Raw genomic sequence first — 21,804 nt, forward strand, 5'->3', positions numbered from 1 at the left:
TCACATCTAAATATTACTGCTGAAGATATTTCTGAATTTTCCAGCCTTCTATATTCTTATTCCAGAATCTGTCCCACAGGTTGTTTTTCCTCTTACCGTCTTTGGATGTGCATCATGGGCTCCTGAGCCTTCTTGTATTTAAAGTCCACACATTGTGTAAATTCCCTGAACTGATCATTTTTGCTAAAAATGTTCTTGTATGTTTTAACAGTATGAGTCTTAGGTCCCATTTTATGAAATCTGAGATAATATCACTCTTTTTTTATAAAAGTCTGAATACAAAACCATGCACGATTACTTTTGCAATTTAGTCATTTTATTATTTATTTTTATAAAGAACTCTGTAAGAATAGATAGCTTTCACGTACTGTACAGCATGCATTACAAGGCAAACTATGTAAATCCCATCATAAATTTACAAAAAAGAACACACATTTCAAACCACGTTCATAAAGAAACTTTCCAATACATAAAGTATACATAGTGCAACAAATAGAACTTAAATTAACAAATGCAGTTTAAAAGATCAAATTCTAATATTTTCCATAGACTACAATTCTAGGTCATGACAAAGTCTCAAAGTGCTTTGTGTTCATTACTACAACTTTTTATTGTTGTCTTCTACTGTCTCCTTGGTGATAAGTTCATCTACACCAACATCAATCTTGACCTTCTTGCCCACTAAGCTACAGATCTCTTCAGAAATTAACAAATGCAGTTTAAAAGATCAAATTCTAATATTTTCCATAGACTACAATTCTAGGTCATGACAAAGTCTCAAAGTGCTTTGTGTTCATTACTACAACTTTTTATTGTTGTCTTCTACTGTCTCCTTGGTGATAAGTTCATCTACACCAACATCAATCTTGACCTTCTTGCCCACTAAGCTACAGATCTCTTCAGGAGGAAAGCCAGGAGGTTCTGCCACCTTCACAGTGAGCATGTTAAGGGTGAGGACAGTGCCTGCAGTAATGTCCATTTTAGCGACTACAGACTTTCCCAGCTGAAAAAAGAAAGATGGACAAACATCTATCATTCTGTTTGATAGCACATAATTATAACCTGATACAAATCTTTAACATTGGCAGAAATGTAAATGAAAGTAGTTTCCTTCTCATAAAATGCCTGGATATTTTTGCACCTGCTTAGTATGTGTGACATTTGTGAGTCCAAAATCTTTGAATTTTTTTTCACAGAGCTTATTGAACTCTCCTTCATTAGTGGGAACCATATAGCTGCCTTTTCCCTTTGCATCTCATGTTGCCCACCCACCCTCAGCTCTTTTCTGATTATAATTGAATTTATCTGATAAACCTGCAAGCCCTTTCCCTCTTTTTTTCAGTTTTATTACCTGGTATCTAGTTAGCACAATACTCCACTCTCACAGCATCAACTTCCCCTTATGACGAGCACAAAAGACATCAAGCTCAGCATGGAAAAAAACTAATTCCCACTTCACTCCTGGTCCACACCCTTACGCTGTTAGGATGTTAGAAGTGGAAAACAGGCAACTGTTTTGGAAAAGAGAAACAGAGTATCATTGAATGGCAAACTGTAGAGATACCATTCAATAGTTGAAGCTTGTTCTTTTCATTTTTTCATAGAATGTTTACTTAGTGTACTTTAATTCTTACTTTTAAAGATTTATGAATGTGGTTGTTAGACCTGTCAGCCTTAGGGTGGTCTTTCCCCAAATCTTTTGCCTGCTTGCCTCCAATTTTGCTAACTTTATTTGTGTTTGCTTTACGACTCTGTGCACTTTACCATTGCTAACCAGTGCTAACGTATGTGTTTTCTCTCCCTAATACATGGTTTGATTGGTATAGCATATTTAATTCACTTATTAGCCCCTGGTAAAGTGCAGTACGTGTGTCCATGGCATGTAAGTTAATGGGCCTGTAGTACTGCTTTTGCTACCCACTTAAGTAGCACTTTAAAACATGTTCAAGGCCTGCCACTGAAGCCTGAATGTAGTGTTACAGTGTCATGTTGACTTGGCATTTAAAACTCCTTACCAAGCATTAAACTTCCCTCTTATTACATAGAAGTCATCCCTAAGGCAGGCCCTAGGTAGTCCATATGGTAGGGGGCTGTGTAAATAAAAAGCAGGGCATATATTTTTTAGTTTTACATGCCCTGCTAGTCAAAAAATCTCATATGTGTTTTTTCACCCCTGTGAGGCATACCCCTCTCATGGGGTAACATTGGGGATTCCTTATTACATTTAAAAGGCTGTAATTCCTTATTGAGAAGCGGTAGGTATGTCATCTTTATTACCTACAGAATTGTAATATTAAATACTCTTTGTTGGAAACATCTGATTTATTGTTACAATGTTGAAGAAGCCACTTTTAGAAAGTTGGCATTTTCCTGCTCTTAGCACTGTGTTCCTGCAGCCTATCTCCACTACCCATCTGGAGTGGGTAACAGTTAGGTTTTGTGCATTCCCTCTAGACTGCAACACTTAGGTTTGACTGATGATCATCCACATCCTGGGCAGGATGGAATGAGCCGGACACAGCCTCATACTTATACCTGAATAAGCTGTCTTCTCCCCACATAAAGGACTGATTAAACCCTTGTAATGAGACTGAAGCCAGGGCAGGAAGGGAGGTTCTCTGTGTACCCCAGAGCCCTTCTTTGAAGTCTCCCTACTTCAAAGGCATCTCTAGGTACAAAAACGGGTCTTTTGACTCTATCGATTCAGTGCCCTTCTGGACCTGTGGATACTCTGCCAGAAAGAAGAACTGCTGTGAAGCTGAAGGATTGCTGGTCTGGAAGAACTGCTTTCTTGCTGTGATTACCTCGTGCCCTGCTTGCCTGGGTGAGAAGGACTAGACCAACAACACTTGAACCAATTAACCAGAGTGACTCCAAGGGCCAGCTAACTGGTCTCCTGCTTTCTGTTGTCTCAGGGACACAAAAGACTCCCAACTCACCTACTACAGTACTAGGGGTGGGCTTAGAGTGCGAGGTTCCAAAAACCTACGTGTAACAGTTTTTTTTCTCATTTGTGCAAGCAAGGAAAATCTTACTCAGATCACCTCCCGGCGAGATTTCTCAATGAGGGTGGTCTCGGGTGGTTGTTACCTCTCAAGTCGAGAAACCCCCGCTCGCTTTGTGGAAGCTGCTGCTTGAGTATAAAATCTACTCAAGTGGCAGAAAAGAAGCAGTGCCTCTTGCACTGTGCATGGTGCCATTTATGCTGATTTTTAAGTGAAGGACAAATATCAAGCACTAAAAAACAGCCCTCACGCCGCAACCTAAACCCACTCAACCGCTCGCAGAACTCCACATAGCACAGCAGTGTGTTTTGGCCACTATGCTGAGTTGTGCGTAGCGTAACTCTGCAAACTCTGACCAGGGTTACACAGCACCTTGACTCTGCCAACAGAGAATCTTGCCCTTCTAAGTTGTACCAATCCAGTCCTGGGCACTTGGAAGTTGGCATAAAGTGCTGCTCTACCCAGAATCTCCACATTGATGTCATTGCAGCACTCGAAACCGGTGCATCTACATCAATGCCAATGCATCACCGTTGCTGCAAGGATTGAGTGCAGAGCATCGCTGATTGTGTAGAGCATCGTCTCCCTTTTCAACATATTTCTGACTTTGCACAGCTCTGAACTGACGCATCTCCTCCATCCCAAGGATCGACAATAATTCATCCCCTCCTCTGCTACCCTTATCTTTCTCGAAGTTGATACAAACAAGGTACTTTTCAGTGGGCTAAGGCTGGTCCCTTTATCTGACCTGCACTTTATGGCAGTTGGTCTGAACTCTCAGATTTGACTCAGTCTTTTGCGAACAGATAACCCCAGTTGGAGCTTTATGCTTTTAAGCACTAAATTTCAGTTTATTCTTTAAAAATTCATAACTCCGGCTCTACTTATTGGATGTTTGTTGTTCTGGTATTGTGTTGTTCATTAAATTAAGCTTGATTAATCTAACCAGGTGTGGTATCTTTTTATGTGCTTTTATTCACTGTTTCACTGTTTGAGGGGTTGCAGAAATACTTAAAACATTGCCTCTTAAGTTAAGCATGACTGCTCTGTGCCAAGCTACCAGGGGGTGAGCACAGATCAATTTAAGGTGTGTTGGTGTCCTCCTAGGAATTGACACATACCTCTGCCAACCAGAAACCCAATTTCTAACAGTGATTTTCCACTACTTGCTTTTCCTTTATGTACTAATGTAGACTCCTCTAATGTACTCTTGCATGTGGTTGTCAATTGGCCCCAAAACATCTACAAAGGGAAAAATAGTCCAATGGAATTACTACAAATAGAAAGGACTGCATTCTCTTTGCACTTTGCACTCAGCCCTCCACGACCTAGGACACACCTACCTCAACCACTGCATCACCTTCTACTCCCCCACCAGACCTCTCTGCTCTGCTCAACAGGTACTAGCCACTGCACTGCACATACGGAAGACCTCTGCTGGAGGAAGATCCTTTGCCTATCTTGCATAAAATAGCTGGAACACCTTGCCCCTGCACCTTAGGTAGTCACCATTGTTACCTCAAATCAGGGAGAACCTTAAAACCTGCCTCATGTCCTTGATGAGGGCAGTTCTGAGACGCAATGTGGGCTGTTGTCTCAAGTTGTGTCTTGCAGTGTCAGTTTCAAGAAGGAGCTGTGATGCTGTGCCGGATTCTGTTGCCCTCCGTCAGTTCTGATGGCGAACACAGAGGGCTGGCAGAGCACATGTATCCCAACTGCTAAGAGTCCAGGACTGGGGATGCATCACTACAGGCAGAGTCCAGGTGCAGTTTTAAAATGGTTGGAGCCTATTCTGTCCCTGAGGCTCTGCTCACGACACCAGCTAACAAGCCCTTGGAGTCACTCTGGTGGTTCTGGATTCAAGGTGCGTGTCCAGTCTTTCTTACACAGGCAGCAGGGCAGCAGAGCAGCAGGACGGCAGAGCAGTCCTTCTTGCAGCAGAGCAGCCCTTCTTCTGAATGTTCCACAGGTCCAGAAGTGATCTGAAGAGTTGGTCAGAGGGTCCAATAATTATACCTTGTGCCCACTTTGAAGTGTGAGAAGCTTCTGGAGTTACCCTAGACTTTCCTGCCTCCCTGCCCGCTCTGGTGCCAGTCTGTCTGGGGGCAAAATAGGCTAGTATAAAGTACTCTGTGTGTGAACCGGGCCAGTGCCTTTGAAGTGCAACTGAGGTAGGTGTCTCTTTTGACAGAACATAACCTGGCTGTACCATTATGCTTTGGAAAATAGTTTTCAGCTGCATATATAACAGGTGTGAAGCACTTTCCCTGTAGATGTGGTGCACTGCAGAGCTATATTATCAGAGTGCACATATAAGTAGAGGCCTGCAAACATCTCAAGTATATTGCATTTATGCAAACATTATTCAAATGTATTGGTGTTATAACATTTAGAATTATATATTCCAATAAACATTTCTTACTATATTGCGTTTATGAGAATTTCATGTATACTTTAATAATTAAATGTGTGTTAAAAGTGTGTTGGGCAGGCTGGAGTTAAGGCCTACACAATTTCTGTGTTTAATTTCGACATGAAGCTTGTTTTCCTTGTGTATTATTTTTCTTCCCTCTGCAGGTGGGACGGTACCGTAATGAGAAGCACATTGTTAAGTATAGAGAAGGAAGTGTGTGATGGGTTGCCAAGGACGGGGGCCAGTAGCCAGGAGATGTAAAGACAAACTCCCCTTTCGGATTCCTGAACATGAAAGTAATCCAAGGTCACACAGATGTGCACTGCAGAGAGCAAAGGCTAATTAGATATGATTCAAATTTGTGCCCAGTTAGTGGAAATTACCGTGGCTGTGATGCCAACTACTGGAAGATTTTGAGGTTGATTAAAGTTGTGCTTAGTTAGTCTGAGATTCAGATTCCCTTTGACTAGAGCAGACCTCTCCCTTTTCCGTAGACCAGGTGGCTTTATGCTACTCACATCTCCCTCATCATCAGAACTTCTAATGAAGTTTCTGAAATGTTGACATTTTTCTCTGAACCTACCTTTAGTCTAATAGAATAGCAAGGAATTCAGATTCAATGATTAGGCAGGAAAATCTGAGCTTGAATTAAAAGCATCATATGCTTTCCTTATATGCTGCATTGTTGCCAAAGTTCACTTTCCTACCTGCTTGCACTCATTAAATGTAATAAGGTAACCCACTGTTATCCTACGTGAGAGGTAGGATTCACAGAAGTGGAAAACACATGGCTTATGTGAAATAAAAATAGAGTTTAAGACTTGGTAAAGGTGTTGTTTTGCCACATCAAATTGACAGCTTAATTCTCTCACACACAGGCTGCAATAGCAGGCCTAGGACATATTGTAAAGTGCTACTGAGGTAAGTGGCACAATACGTGCTTCAGGCCCACAGTTAGCATTTAATTTACCAGCCTTTGGTATATGATATTCCACTTTAGAAGGAACTGATAAGTAAATTAAATATTCCAGTCAGATGCAAGCTTATTTTACCATGTTTGAGGGAATGAGCACAAGCACTTAGTAATGGTTATTAGTGGTAAAGTGCATGGAGTTCCAAGGCCAACAAAAACAAATTCATCAAAAAAATAGAAAAGGTGAAGGCCAGATGTTTGTGGATGACCCTGCAGAGAGTGCTAAGTCCACACCTATCAATTCTTTAAAAATCTCCCCATCCAAATCTCTGACTTACGGTTGTACACAGATGTCCATGCTTAAGAACACTGAAAACAGAATGAAATGCCACCATAAAATGCTTATTTCACCTTTCCCATGTAGGCTTTGCTATCATAGAGGTTTCTTTTACCATAATGATTCAACATTTACATTCAAAGTCATGAGGGTGTCCAACATTCTAACATCTTTTCACAAGGCAGGTCATGCATGTGTACCACTCAACATCGGCAGGTCAGAATTGTAATGAAATGCTAGCCAAGAATGGGGCATGTAGGGACCGAAATGGACAGTAACCAGGTCTTTCTTACATTAAGAGGTCATGTTCGGACTCATTTTTATAATTCTTTGTAAACTTGTATATAAAATGACAATCAGAATGTATTGCCCCAGTTGATGTATATTTGTCATAAATACTGTGATTTCTTTGATTAGGAGGACATTTGATATTTTGAATAGTGAATAATTTTAAGGATCAAAGTGTTATGTCTAATGTCTATCACTACCTGCCAGAGGTCAAGCATCTCATGCAACAAGAACGTTCAACCTTGGGTTGAACACTTGCTATGCAGTGTTCAAAAATCACACTGACTACACTGTACACAGCAATGTGCATATTAACACTTTTTGTGCTTGGACCGTGATTTTAAGGGGAATATTTAGGCAGCCTCCATGCAGCGCAGCAAGCCACTGTGTTACGCAGTGTGAAAGGGTAGGAATGCACCATATTTAAGATAAAATGATGTCCTTTCTGTTTGCTGGTGCCTTTTGGCTGCCTAGCACCAATGCAGACACCCTTGCACTATGGTGCAAGGGTGCATGTGTTGCATACAGAATAGTTTTGCGCAGGAAAGCACATCTTCCTACACAAAAACAATCTTCTGAGGCTTTTTCCTCTTTCTATGTATGTTGCATAACGCAGCACTTATAAGGAGTAAAAAGCAAGAAGAAACAAATATATTTCTCCATCTAACGTCTCCTCTGTAGAGATGTAGCATTTTGGCACATTCCCAGGTTTACCAAAGTTAGTAGATCTAAGAATGTGCCAAACCCAACAGGCGGATGTGTGGGAATACTCACACTTGACCCATGGAACACATTCCTGAGGGAGAGTAATGCAAAGCAGCGATTCGCATTGTGTTACTTTGGATTTTATCAAGCAATGTGGTGCAGTGCAAGGTGGTCTTGCTTGGCTTGATAAATCTGACTTAAAGTTTGTGTTGCCCTTGCGCACCGTTGCATGGTACAAAAGGAATGCAAAACCTTCATAAGAATGTTCCTAAATCTCCAAGCTTTGCCCCTGAGGTGGACTATCTCATGTCCCAGGCTGACTGCCACACTCAGTTTCTTTTGATGCAGGTGTCAGGTGGCCATCATAACAACGAGGCAGAGGGTTTCCAGCAGTCCACAGATTATGAGTACGGAACTCATGAAAAACTCCTGAAACACAGGGCAATCCTACAAAATACTGGAAATACGGGTTATCATACTGTTACTTCTCACTGTGCAATTCAGGGAGAGTTGCTAATTTCTATTCAATAGCAAATTTGTGTTTGGGGTTGCCTACTTTGTTTCACTGTGCTGTTGTGATTGCTGATAAAGAGTTTTGATTTTAAAGTCATATCTGAATGGTTTGCGCTCATTGAACTGTACTGTTATTAATATGTAGTCATTACTGCCTGTTAAATTCAACATTAAACAAATTCTAATTTTATAGGTCAATGATTTGTTCAAGGAAATATGAATCAGGCTTCCTCCAGCTTTGCATTATGTGCACGCTGTTTCCCTTTTGATTGTGCCCCTCACCCTTTTACATCTTTGGATTTTGCCTGGCTTAGAATGCTGAGGTCATGAAGATTCTAAAGGTGAATTAGCTATTTTCCTTGGAGAGACGATATGCTATCCTAAATTTGTTCTAAGTCATTGCCTGCTAATAAAAATATATCTATTTCACCATCTTATTGAGCTCATTTTCTTGACTATAAGCACAAGCAGGCCAATCTTGTGTGCCACCATTTGAAAAATGAAGGCTTGGCAGCAGCATTCATGGCAGAACCTGGCTTAGTGTTTTGGCATTTGCAGTAATCGTTGACACAGCATTGACTGGTGAAATGTGCAGAGAAAACAGCAGGGCATCTTGCTAGCCAGTGTGTCAGGCAACCAAGGAGCAATCTGTGACATGGATAAAGAAAGGCTATGAGGGCAAGCATGACAGAAGAGGAAATTGAGTTTGCGTAAGCGGGAAGCAAAGTAATAAAGAGCCTATGAGAAACTGCAGAAGTGATGTGATTCTTAAGCTCTGAGCTACAACTGCAGGAATCCATTTTATATGGCAACCTGCAAAAGTTACCCAGCAATTACCAAAGAATGTAACATCTGCAGGTGAACAAGGCCCTTTACTAATATCTGATATTATGGTAAACGAACTGTCAAAACAAAAGTTGTGCAAGTAACCGAGGAACATCCACCTAGCATACAGCAAGAGAAGGATGATGATGTAACCCAAGGATGATTACTTAGGTCACACTGTCTCTGCCAAAGGAGTGATTCTGAGGAGTAATTGATGAGTGTCATCTAAGATACTCTTTTGCCAGAAAATAAGATATTCTTTGCTGGGTTGAGTTAGTACAATGGGAATTTTGTGAGGAATATTGCAGCCATCATGTACTAATACATAAACGCCTACACAAGGGGAAAGCCTTTGTCTCGAATGTAGAGATTGCTAGGCACTGTGCAAAGCTCCGAGAATATTATTTTGAGCTTTCATATGTGCCAGGGAGCAAGAACCAAGCTGTGGACTGTTTCTCCCATTTACCATGCCCAGACTACATTGTGAGCGAGCCTGATGAGCGTAAGATAAATATTGTTGCATGCATTAATAATGTTCGTTTCACACAAGGAAAATAGTTTACAGAAGAGCAGTGATTATCTGAACATGTGAAGGACAAATTACTCAATCATGTAAAAAATACACTTATGAGGGATGACCTCAGTTCAAAATATAAAAGCAACATTATATTATTTTCCCTAAGTCTCTTTGCAAACGAGTATAGTGGGAGACAGTGTCTTCCACTGCAAAACGTTTGTTCCCCAGGAGCTGTCTGAGAATCACTAATGTTGATTTTTCACAAGGGGCTAATTGTGATGTTTGTTCCAAATCCCCTACTCAAAAGTACATTTTAGAGACTGGGGAGTATGCTGAAGATGATAATTTGCTCAGATGATGTGAAATGTACACTGCATGTGATACAAATTGCAAAAGTGCTACCCAATCTATGCAACTCATACTACAGACAAGTTGTCCGGGGCAAAAATTGGATTTTGTTGTAGCTGAAACATTTAAGAGTTCACCCACTCACATGTACAGTAGTATACCATTGTCCTTATAGATTAGCATTCTGAATAGCCCAAGGTCAAATTTGGTGGGAGAGTAACCACATATGAGGCACTTGAGTTCTTCATGGAAGTGTTCAGTACAGAAAATGATCTTGTAGACATTGCTACTTCAAAATGGAGTAAAATTTACTTTGAGGAAATGTCGGAGTTTCTCTTTCTCCATAATATATCTGCACATCAAGCCTGCATTTAAAGACCCACATTGCAATACCCATAAGGTACGTTTCAATAAGTATGTTAAAGAAAGTATTCATCTTGTCCCCCAAGGACATATCCCCGTGTCTCTGAAATTTTAAAGATAGGTAGTGGATGTATAAAATTTCTCTCTAGTCCATTGGTAGCATTTCCCTTTTCCAGCTGTTAAAAGGAACACCACTCATCTCCAAAGTACATCTCTTGTGGGTCAAAACCAAATTTTTGAAATGGAAGAAGGAGAAGCACTATTTTTGACATGAAGGAGATGAGAGCCAGGATTTAATCCCAACAAAAAAGTCCAACCAAAGATATAATACCTTTCATAGGACCAGAGGCTATGACATTGGTCCGTGAGTGGTTTAGGATGTGGCTACCTGGACACATTGAGAAGTCTGGGACTAAGACTAGATGTATCACAGGGTGTTACCAATTCTGTGTCTATTGGAAAATGCTTTAGTACATATGGCCCTAAGTATTTTAGGCTTATGCAAACATTGTGTCATCATCCAAAACAGTCAATACTGGAGTTTGAAGAGGGTGTTCAGGTGCATTTGGGTGCAGTGTCCGGTGATGTTTATGAAGACCCTAATATAGTTACCAATACGTTTATGTGAACATTTCCCCAGACATCTTAGACAGTGTGATTCCACCCGGGGGTGTCATTCAGTGAGCATTCTCGTTGAGCAGGATTTCTCTGCAACTGATCCCAAAATGCCCTAAGGATCTACAAATGAACCCTTTGACGGCAAACTATATATGATCATTTCATGAAGCAGGCAAAGGTTGGAACCTTGTCATGGACAATCTTGAAGAAATATCTGCTTTGATTTTCTTTCCTCCCCCTCTCCTCCATCCCTTACCATGTTGTTGTTAAGGGAAAAAATGTGTTCTATCCAAATATTATCCTTTTTGCTCTCACCCTCCACACCCCCTACTTTGCTTCTGTTGGTTTTGACTGTCTTAGCACGCAGAGGTAACAAAGGTTCCAAAGGTCAGTTAAATGTTTTCCTTGGCTAATTGTGATGCTGGCTTGAATTTTGTACTAAGTCCTTGTATACTGATAAAAAATATATCCATTTGGATTTGTGCATTTGTCTTTGTGCTCCTACCTTACCCTGCAATACACAACATGATATATTTATTCAAGTTTTGTGCTACGTTTGCTGGCGTAATCTCACACACACAACATACATTAAACGGACCTCCAAAAAAGTGCAAAAATGGATAGCAGGAGTACTCAAGCATATGTTGGTAAATACACTGCAAAGTATTTTGTATGCTACTATCCCACCTCTTCTTTGGAAATAGTTCAGATGCCTGATCTAATTCTAAGAGACTGTGTCAGATCCCTCTGTTCATTCCTGCAGATCTCCGGGTCGTTTATTTGTGGATGGGGCTAGCACAGAGAAGTTACTACCAGTGCCCTTTTAGTGCACCTTAATAAAGACGACTGCTGGGTCATCATCACAACGTAATGCCTAATAATGCTAGTGCTATGGATGCATTAAATTTGGGCCTGAATTTACACTTTTTTGGTTCAAAACTGTGGGAATGCAGTTTTGCACCAAAAAGTATAGCGCCGGCTTGCTTCATTATACAACGACAGCTGGGAGCCGCATTAATTGAATGTCGCAAGCCCACGCTAGACTTGGACTAGCGTCTTAAAAAAGGATGCTAGCCTGGTTAGAGGTAAAAAAATGCCTCTACTCAGACTAGCGCCATTTCCTGGCACACAACCACCAAAAACATGACTCCTGTCTTAGGAAAGACAGGAGTCATGTCCACCACCCCAATGGCAAGCACAGGGTACAAGTGTCCCCTGGGCATGGCCATTGCACCATGTGCCATGCAGGGGGTGCCAAGTTAGAGCCCCCGATGGCAAAAAAACCTATTTAAAAAATACTTACCTGAGCTTACCTGGGATAGGGTCCCCATCCTCCGGTGTCCCTCTGGTGGTGGTGTTCCTGGGCCTTGGGGAGGGCACCAGTGGACCCATTTCTGTGGTGTTTAATCATGGAGATTGATCCACAAGTCCCCTAACACTTGATCCAGGTGTTAAATAATGGTGCTAAGCAAGCTTAGCACCATTATTTAGCCCCTCCTCCCACCCGTGCATCATTTTAGCATGGTGGGATGAATATGGAGCTATGGGGGTAGCACCATTTTTTGGATAGGGACGCCTACTTGGCATCTCATTGATGCAAGGCAGGTTCACTCATCTAAAAAATTGTGCAAACTCCTATATTTTGAAATTAGACGTACAGGTGTGTGTAGGTTATCATAGGCAGATGAGAGGAGGGAGGACCGTGGTGCTGAAGTTCACTCCTTTGCCTCATAATGTTTCCATGTTAAGGATATTATTCTTTTACAGTTAGCAGTTGGTCTTTGAGGAATGACATATTTTCGCAACTGAGATCCACAACACAAAAAATATGTTTAAAATGCCATTTGATATTAATTCATTAGACAAGTTCAATAACTGAACCGAGGTGTCTGTGCTTAAAAGATCCAGCGACATCCATAAAAAATGTTTATAAATACACAGAACAAGATAGCTAAGGTAAGAGCATGTCACCAAATTTCCAAATATGCCAACAGACATTAGTATAGTCAGTCTGTTTGAACACAGGAATTTTATGGTTAATTTAGTGACTTTGGCGGTCCCCATTGCAGGAATTTGGACTCGTACACTAAAAACCGCTTGCAATGTGCAACTAGCGTTTTTACGAACAGTAAATAATTTTGCAAACCGAACTAGGGGCCAGATGTAGCAAGTCTGCAAATTGCGACTTGCAATTTGCGAGTCCATCCGACTCGCAAATTGCAAGTCGCAATTTGCAATGCAGTACGGTGTCTCAGACACCGACTGCGACTCGCTATGGGGTCGCAATGACCCACCTCATGAATATTCATGAGGTGGGTCGCAAATTGCGGCCCCATAGTGAGTAGAGGCACTCGCAAACATGGAGGCCTGCTGTAGTCAGCAGACCTCCGTGTTCGTGACTGTTTGCTAATAAAGCATTTTTTTTTTTTTTAAGTGTAGCCCGTTTTCCTTACAGGAAAACGAGCTGCACTTAAAAAAAAAACCGAAACCTTTAGTTTCGGTATTTTTTCAGCGCAGGGAGTGGTCCCTTGGACCACTCCCTGCCCTGAAAAAATATTTGTGGGTCCAGTCACAAACTGGAAGGGGTCCCATGGGGACCCCTTCCAATTTGCGAGTGGGTTACCATCCACTTGAAGTGGATGGTAACTGCGATGCCATTTGCGACCGCATATGCGGTCGCAAATGGTATTGCATGCCACTCCGAATCGCAAATAGGAAGGGAACACCCCTTCCTATTTGCGATTCTGAAATGCATATTGCGAGTCGGTCCCGACTCGCAATATGCATTTCTGCATAGCAAAGAGGCATTTGCACCTCGCAAACGGCGATTTTCGCCGTTTGCGACGTGCAAATACTTTGCTACATCTGGCCCTAGGTGCTAATTGGTGAGTCGTAAAATTCCAATATGGATTGGGTCTCAAGCCGAACAATATTGTGAATATCAGTGAGGTAGGCTTTCTCTTTTTCCATTTTCTGTATTTTAGAAATGTGATAACAATTTAAATACAGATTAGATTATTAGTAAATTTGACAATATTAAAAACACAAACAATTCCGATAGAAAAAGTGCTAAAATGAGCAAACCGGTTGCTGCCCGGAGTGGAAAATACTTCATGGACCTTATCTTTATATTTGCAGTAAAATTATGTGGACCAATACATAAATTTGCAACAATAAATACACATATGGAACATGCAATTAATTTTGGTGCCTTCTCAAAAGTATACCTAGAAAACATCATCGAATTAAAATTTTTCCATGTATTGTATCCACAATTATTGTAAATTCACTGTACATCTAATACATACATTTGCATAAAATGGAAAGTACAGGAACGCCAATGGTTATCCCAATGGTACTAAAAATTAAATGGGTCTCATTTGTTTTGCTATGTAACTAAGAAAAAATAGGTATGAGAAGAGGCTATTTTGGTCACTTAAAGTATAATAACCCTGCTGTGAAGTGCAGGTACATTTTAATTACAAGGATAGTAACCCTGCTGAGCAATACTGGAAATACTGCAGTGGTGACATGAGACATCACAAAAATTCAGGACACCCAAGCAGCGTAACCTCTGCTCGAGAGAATTACCCTGTTAATTCCTGCCACAAGCCCTTCCTGTAGACATCACCCTCCAGCAACACTGCCCCCCACCAAGCAGAGCTTAATAAGTATTTTTTTTTTCATTTTCAGGACCGATATTGATATATTGAAAGCAAGTGGTGATATTGTGCGTAATCCCACAGTCCTCTTTCTTTGCTTATTCTAAACCTGAACCAAGGTTCCGGATTGAGGTTTGTTTACCGGCTAATCGAACCAGTTGCGTCTTGGTGCTAAATGCAAACACTCGAACATTTGACACCGAAGCACATGTAAATGCAGCGTCTTGTCCTGGTGTGTTAGGAGTACAAAACCACCAGAAATGGAAGACTGCAGAACCATCGAAGTGCTTATTGTGACCAATACGAACAAGTAAACTTTCAATTCTGACTTTTGGTTTTATTTGAATTGAGAGGAGAAAAACACACTCCACAGTTTTTTTTTTGCTTACTGGTTGACATTTGTTATTACCAAATTTCGTGTTGTGCATGGAACTCTCTTATACAAAAAGTGGAGTTTTCCTGTTCCTAACTACACTTCTGAGTCTCCTATGGCCATATTTATACTTTTTGACACAAAACTGCGACGACGTATTTTTGCATCAAAACATTTACCGCCGGCTAACGCCATTTACTTGCGCCGCTCATACCTCAAATTTATACTTTGACGCACGGCGGCGCAAACCACAGGTGTGAGTCATATTTTTTTACTCAAACCAATGCGTTACGCTGTAAAGAAAAACAATGTTAACGCGGCGAAAATGACTGTGAGCCGGTTTACAACATCGCAAACCGGATACAAACCTTTTTTTGATGCAATAGCGTCAAAAAGCGGCGCAAACACAGCAAAATGTGCTAAGGAGAGCCAAAATGGATCCCAGATGCTTGGACAGACCCCAGGAAGATGACAGTAAGAAAAGAGGGGTGCACTGTTCCAAAATAAATGGGACTATTTTCTACAGGAACGAGAACCCTCAAGCATCACATTGGATGTAAGATTTCATCATTGGGAAAGCTCCTCGTTAGGCCGGTGCTGCAATGCCTAACGGGCTCCACTGAGGGGGCTCTTAACCGTATATGCTCTACTGATAGTTAGAGATAAGGAAGGGTATCTGAGATTACCCAAGTAGTATAGGAGAGAAAACAGAAGTAAAATTGGTTATCCATCTACGCTCAATAATCATGATTTTAATCAATACTACTGTGATGGAGACCAAAGTTAAAAACAAGAGGGGAGTCAAACCCAACATTACACAGTCTCTCTTTAGAATCGAACAACGTTGGATTTTCCGGCTGGGTACCTCAACCCGGGGACTAAATGATGAAATTCCATGGTCCTCACTCACCCCTAGATAAACTGTCTTCACACTAGCTATCGATATTCCCTGATAAATTGAACACACTGACTATTTTTGTAATTTTTATCACAACATAATCTGTTTATTAGCGACCCCATGACTCTAATAATTTTACTTATCCCTCTATTATGACGAAATCTCTATATTGTGTGACTCCTTCATATAATTTTAACGACTGTATTTGCCTACTGAGGTTTTGACAATTCTGTTTCCACTGCCCACATATTTAAGATTCTGGCATTAGTAACTCACAATTTTGGAGTCTTTCACAACCTTTTATGAGAAAGGTTTTTACAATTTTTGAGTCTTTTTTTCATCATCATCATTAGCTTTATTTCGGTAAATATAAATACCATAAAAGCACATCACATAAAAAAGGAAAGGCAAGCTACATGATAAACAATTTAAGTCATAAAAGATTAAAAAGGAGAGAAAAAAGAAGAGAGAAATATTTACACATAAACAGTTCCCTACTGGAAAATCGCACCTTATAGTTATACGTAAAAACACATTGTGGGTAAAAGAATAAAATACAAGCCTGGCAAACCATATCAGATAAAAAGGATGTTTCTATTTAAAAAGTATCTAAGAACAAAACGAGATAAAAACAACAGGTAGGGAATACGTCTGAACCAATAAAAGTAATATGTGCATACAATGATAAGTCCATCAATTGTTGCTTGCCACATTCATTGTTAAATTTCCCTCTGCTTTTTTAAGTGTGTTCAGTCTGATACTCCAGATTGAATCTAAATATTTTGACAAACAACAAACCACTAAAACCGATGAATCAGATTTAAAAATTCTCAAAGCTAGCGAGCAGTTTTTAAAACCCTTACTTCTGCACAGAGGAATAATCCAACGGGCTCTTTGTTTGGAGTATGCGGGCATTGGAAGAGAATATGAGTTACTGATTCTTCTCTGGCACAGCCCATCGGACACATCTTAGAAGAACAACTAAAATTAGACCATTTATATGTGAGGGAACGCAAAGGAAGGGAGCCCACCCTGAATCTGATGTATAATGAACGAGCAAACGGAGAAGATACTATATCCATATATTGGGCAAATTCATAATGGCATTTAAAATATAGAAAGTTTCCCGTCATGGATGATGGCGAGACAGCGGACAATTGGGAAAGTTGAGCGTGGAGCCAGAAAGCATCCTTTAGTGTCTGGGTTGCGTTCTTAGGGATAGATAATGGTTCCTTCCAATAGGACCCCAAACCAAGAAGCGAGAGGGTCCTTTCTACATATGCACACCACTTGATTTTGGAGCTAGTGTTGTTGGCCATCAAGTTAACTAGCGCACATCTATAATGGACGAGAGAATCTGTTGACCATAAGCGAATCCAGTACAACAGGGGCTTGAGTGCAACAATCTGGCTGATAGAAGGGAGATTTAGGTCCATGCGTATTGGGAGCAGTGGGGTACTGGAAGGAACTCTTAGCAGTGACCTTAAAAAAGAGTTCTCCACTTTTATCAAATCATCTAGGCAACAGTGGCCCCACAGTTCAGCTCCATAAATTGCTCCCCCTCTTGCTTGTAGTTTATAAATTTCTACTGCGGGCGTCATGGCAAAGCTAGGAGATCTAGCTGCAAATCTTGCAATGCCACTCGCTCGCTGTTGCAATCGTAAAGTTGCCTTCTGGATGTGGCGCTGCCACTTGTGCGAGTCTTCTAATTTCAGGCCTAAATAATCAAAGTCGCTGACTCTTTCCAGCGCGGCACCCTCTAAATAAATAGGTCGTCTCATTCTGCCTTTCCTATCGCCAAACACCATGCACTTGGTTTTTAATCGGTTAATTTCAAGCCCATAATCATTGCAATAGTCAATGAATCTTGAAAGCAGGGTTGAAAGGCCTGTGGCTGTTTGAGATACCAGCAGGGTGTCATCGGCAAAAAGAAGGCAGGGGATCTTCTGCCCTCCTATTTTAGGCGAGTCGTTAGAGCACTCCATAAGATAAGGGATGCATGCGTTTATGAAGAGAAGGAATAAGGTAGGGGCAAGAACGCAACCTTGTCTTACACCTCGGGCAGTAAGGAATTTTTCTGTTAATTCACCTTGTGGGCCCCATCTAATTCTACCATAGTTGCCAGTGTAAAGATCCCTGATAATATTTAAAATAGAGCACGGGACTCCTATTTTAGACAGAACTTCCCACAGTTTGTGGCGGGGTACTAGATCAAAGGCCGATTTTAGGTCTACAAATGCTACATATAGGTGGCCTAAATCAACATCGACAACTTTCCATTTAATAGAAGTAAAACGAAATATCTGATCTAATGTGCTAATTTTTTCTCTGAAGCCCGCTTGTAGATGATTTAAGATTTGATTTTCAACTAGCCACTTGTTCAGCCTGCTCAACAACTGATAACAGAAAATTTTTTGAAGGTTGTCGAGGAGGCTGATAGGTCTATAATTACCCGGGTTGTTCCTCTCTCCTTTCTTATGGATGGGCACTATGATCACCTCTTTCCATGAGTCAGGATAAATTCTGCTAATCAAGATGGCATTAGAAAGTCTGTTAATATATGGGCCCCAGGTATTCTGGTCCACTTTAAACATATCAGAGGGGATCCCGTCCATCCCAGGGGCTTTTGCTGCTTTCTGGGCTGCAATGGCCGACACAGTTTCGTTCAGTGTAAAAGGGGGCAAGAAAGACATGGGCTCGTCAAAAGTTGTTAGCTCCTCCGAAATTATGTCAGGAAAATGACTTGCCAGCAATGGTCCATACAATTCCTTAAAGTAGGAGAGCCAGATGTCAGGAGGGATATAAGACTCCAGGTGAGATGCGCGGTTCTGATCACCACAGGAAACTAGGAGCCAGAACCGTTTGGAATCATGGACGGTAGCTGCCTCAAGTAAATTGCTCCATAGCCCCTCTTCGTACTCGAGTTTACTTTTATTGCAAGTAGAAGCATAATGGCGTCTAGCATTGATGATGCCTGATCTGTCCTTGGTCCTTAGCGCGATGGCCAAAGTATTTTTGGCCTCCCTACACCTCTTGTTGAACCATTTAGTATGTGGTCGAATACAGGAGATAGTCAGTGCCCTAGGACGTTTAGTAAACAGCTCTTTCAAAGTGGCAAAAAGGTCCAGATGGAGAGGCAATATTTCTAATGGAGCCAGAATAAGGTTGGTATCAAATAACTGATGAGAAGAGGTTAGGGCACGCAATTTTCCTTGAAGCTTGTTTGATTGCACAAAGGAGTCCCACCTGACGGTACGCCTATTACTAGACAGCTCCATAGCAGTAGAGGAGACAGGAGGAAATGCGACCCCTACTAGGAGAGGTCTCTTGTATGTGATCTGGAGGGGAGCATGATCACTAGTATGGGGAAAGCCCACCTCTAGGTCTAGAATATGGTGCCATAGTCTTAAATCAAAGAGGATATAATCCAATTTGTTGCTATATGAGCCCCTGAAGAAGGTTGGTCTGGCCGGAATGTCCGCTGGAAAGCGGCCATTACCCAAACGAAGGCCATGGGATATCATGAGATCCACTATCTGTGAGGCCCTAACGCATGGTTTATATGAATTTTGCTGGGTAGAATGAGAAGTCGCAGGAGGAGGGATATTCCATACACTATCTTCAGACTGCATGACCTCTATGTGATCTGCATTAAGTTCAAGTAGAACGTTAAAGTCACCAGCTATTATGATATGATATTTGAGGCAAAGGTCTGAGATTAAGATATTCAATAGCTCGACAGTGGGAGATCGGTGATTTGAGGGTCCCGGTCTGCTATAAATATTTAGACAAAGGACAGGAGAGCCTGAGGCTGGGTAGATAGCAACGGCCAAAATATCATGGGAATCCACATATATCTCCTTTGTACCACTCCCCTCTGTAGATTTTACCCATGTGATTAAACCCCCTGCCGCCCTGCCAGCTAAAGATGGCTTAGCAGGCTTGAAAAAAGAGCTATACCCTTGTTTGTATGTACAATGCGTTGCCCATGTTTCCTGGAACATGCAGACGTTAAAAGTTCCGACGAATGCCCCCCACTCAGTGTCAACAAGTTTGCTGTTAATGCCAGCCACATTCCAGGACAAAAGTTTTGCTGTGTGCTGGGCACAAAAGATGTTTGAGTTCGTGGTAGTATCAACTTGGACGTAACTGGCAACGGGGTTCGCCTTAAATAAACTTGTGGTATTATTAATAGTTCCAGGTTGTGGGTCCGATAAAAGAAGAGAGCCTGGGCAAGGTGAATTAGATGGAAAGTTCATGGCTGCTGTAGCTGTGCAAAGGTTGGTGAGACATAGTCAGTCAATATCCGAGGTAGCCCCAGGATCATGGGTTAGTTGGGCCCTTGAAACAGGGCCAAAACAGGACTTAGGGGCCAAATCAGGGAGTGGATCTCTCTGGACCTGATGGCCTGTTGGTCTTATATCTTGAGTAGTTGTAGAATAGTTCGGGACCAAATTGGCTGATCTAGTGGAAGGGTTCACACACATATAGCTAGCAATAGGACAGCTAGCTGAAAGAGTAATTGCTGAGGACTTCCTGCGTATAGACCGTGCTTCCATTTCCATGAGGCCTGCTACCAAATGTGGGCTTTTAAGACTAAGGCCCTCATTCTGACCCTGGCGGATACAATCCGCCAGGGCCAACGGGCGCGGGAGCACCGCCGACAGGCCGGCGGTGCCCCTAAGGGCATTCTGACCGCGGCGCTAACGCCGCGGTCAGACAGGGAAAACTGGCGGTCTCCCGCCAGTTTCCCGCTGCCCTGGGGAATCCTCCATGGCGGCGCAGCATGCTGCGCCGCCATGGGGATTCTGACCCCCTTCCCGCCGGCCTGGCTCTGGCGGTTCTTACCGCCAGAACCTGGCCGGCGGGAACGGGCGTCTTGGGGCCCCTGGGGGCCCCTGCAGTGCCCATGCCCATGGCATGGGCACTGCAGGGGCCCCCTAACAGGGCCCAACTAGGCTTTTCAGTGTCTGCGATGCAGACACTGAAAAGCGCGACGGGTGCTGCTGCACCCGTCGCACGCCTTCCACTCCGCCGGCTCGATTCCGAGCCGGCTTCCTTGTGGAAGGCGCTTTCCCGCTGGGCCGGCGGGCGATCTGAATCAGATCGGCCGCCGGCCCAGCGGGAAAGTCAGAATACCCCTCGCGGTCTATTGACCGCGGGGCGGTATTCAGGCGGCTTCCGACGGGCGGGCGGCAACCGCCGCCCGCCTAGGTCGGAATGACCACCTAAGTGTTATAAAGTCACTAGGACCAGAGAGACCAGGGGAACCATTAGATCGTTCGACAGATACAATGTCATCATGGATGATTGAACCACAACCCCTGGTATGTCTCACCCAGTGCAAGACCTTGTTTGTTAGTGAGGCTTTGTCTTCTCTCACGTTTGGAGGCAAAGGTGGAACATTGCACATGTATATGTAGTTGTTGCTAATTAATTTATGATTGTGGTATGAAGCTTTGGTAATATCCCATTTGAAGGGAACATTAAGAAGGAGAGGAGTAGTTCTTCCAAAAGAGGACGTAAGCTGTTTTGCAGGACACTGATCGTCTATGGGACCTGCAGCACAAGCTAGTGGCAAAAGAGGCCCGTTTGATAAAACGCCTTTTGCAGGTGGATGCATGGTAGGCAAAAGGTTTGAGTTAGGCTCGCTAATAGGGGAAGAATATTTGTTTTTAAGAAGGGTGGTAATTTCAAGCAATAATGCTCTCAACTCGCCAACTTCAGTCTTAAGGCTACACACCAATGTGAACAGATCATTTTGTAGAGGAGGACTCACTGTACATGGCAGAGTTGAGACGGCTGGTTGCTGATTGTCCGAATCAATGGATGCCAGCGGAGAAAAACGATTAGAGCATAAAATTGAAGGGTGAGGTGTGCAAGCTCTAGGAGCATCTAATTCAGAATAGGGTGTAAGGAGGGCAATGGGATCTTGACAAGGCAACGACTGTTGGAGTGGTTGGTGAGATGAGGCGACAGAATGTGAGTTAACAACAGTGTGTGAACTAGATGTTAGAAATGGAATA

General features: G+C 42.3%; 1 protein-coding gene across 1 annotated transcript in view; it reads right to left on the bottom strand.

Moving 5' to 3' along the window:
• Window positions 1-294: 294 nt before the first annotated feature.
• Window positions 295-21,804, bottom strand: part of LOC138299495 (sialic acid synthase-like) — a 208,596-nt gene continuing 187,086 nt past the window's right edge. The window contains exon 6 of the mRNA XM_069237774.1: window positions 295-1,003. Coding sequence (XP_069093875.1) covers window positions 800-1,003 — 204 coding nt within the window. The 3' untranslated portion in view covers window positions 295-799. The remainder of the gene's footprint in view (window positions 1,004-21,804) is intronic.

This window comes from Pleurodeles waltl, chromosome 1_2 (genome assembly GCF_031143425.1).
Source record: "Pleurodeles waltl isolate 20211129_DDA chromosome 1_2, aPleWal1.hap1.20221129, whole genome shotgun sequence".
Taxonomy (NCBI): domain Eukaryota; kingdom Metazoa; phylum Chordata; class Amphibia; order Caudata; family Salamandridae; genus Pleurodeles; species Pleurodeles waltl.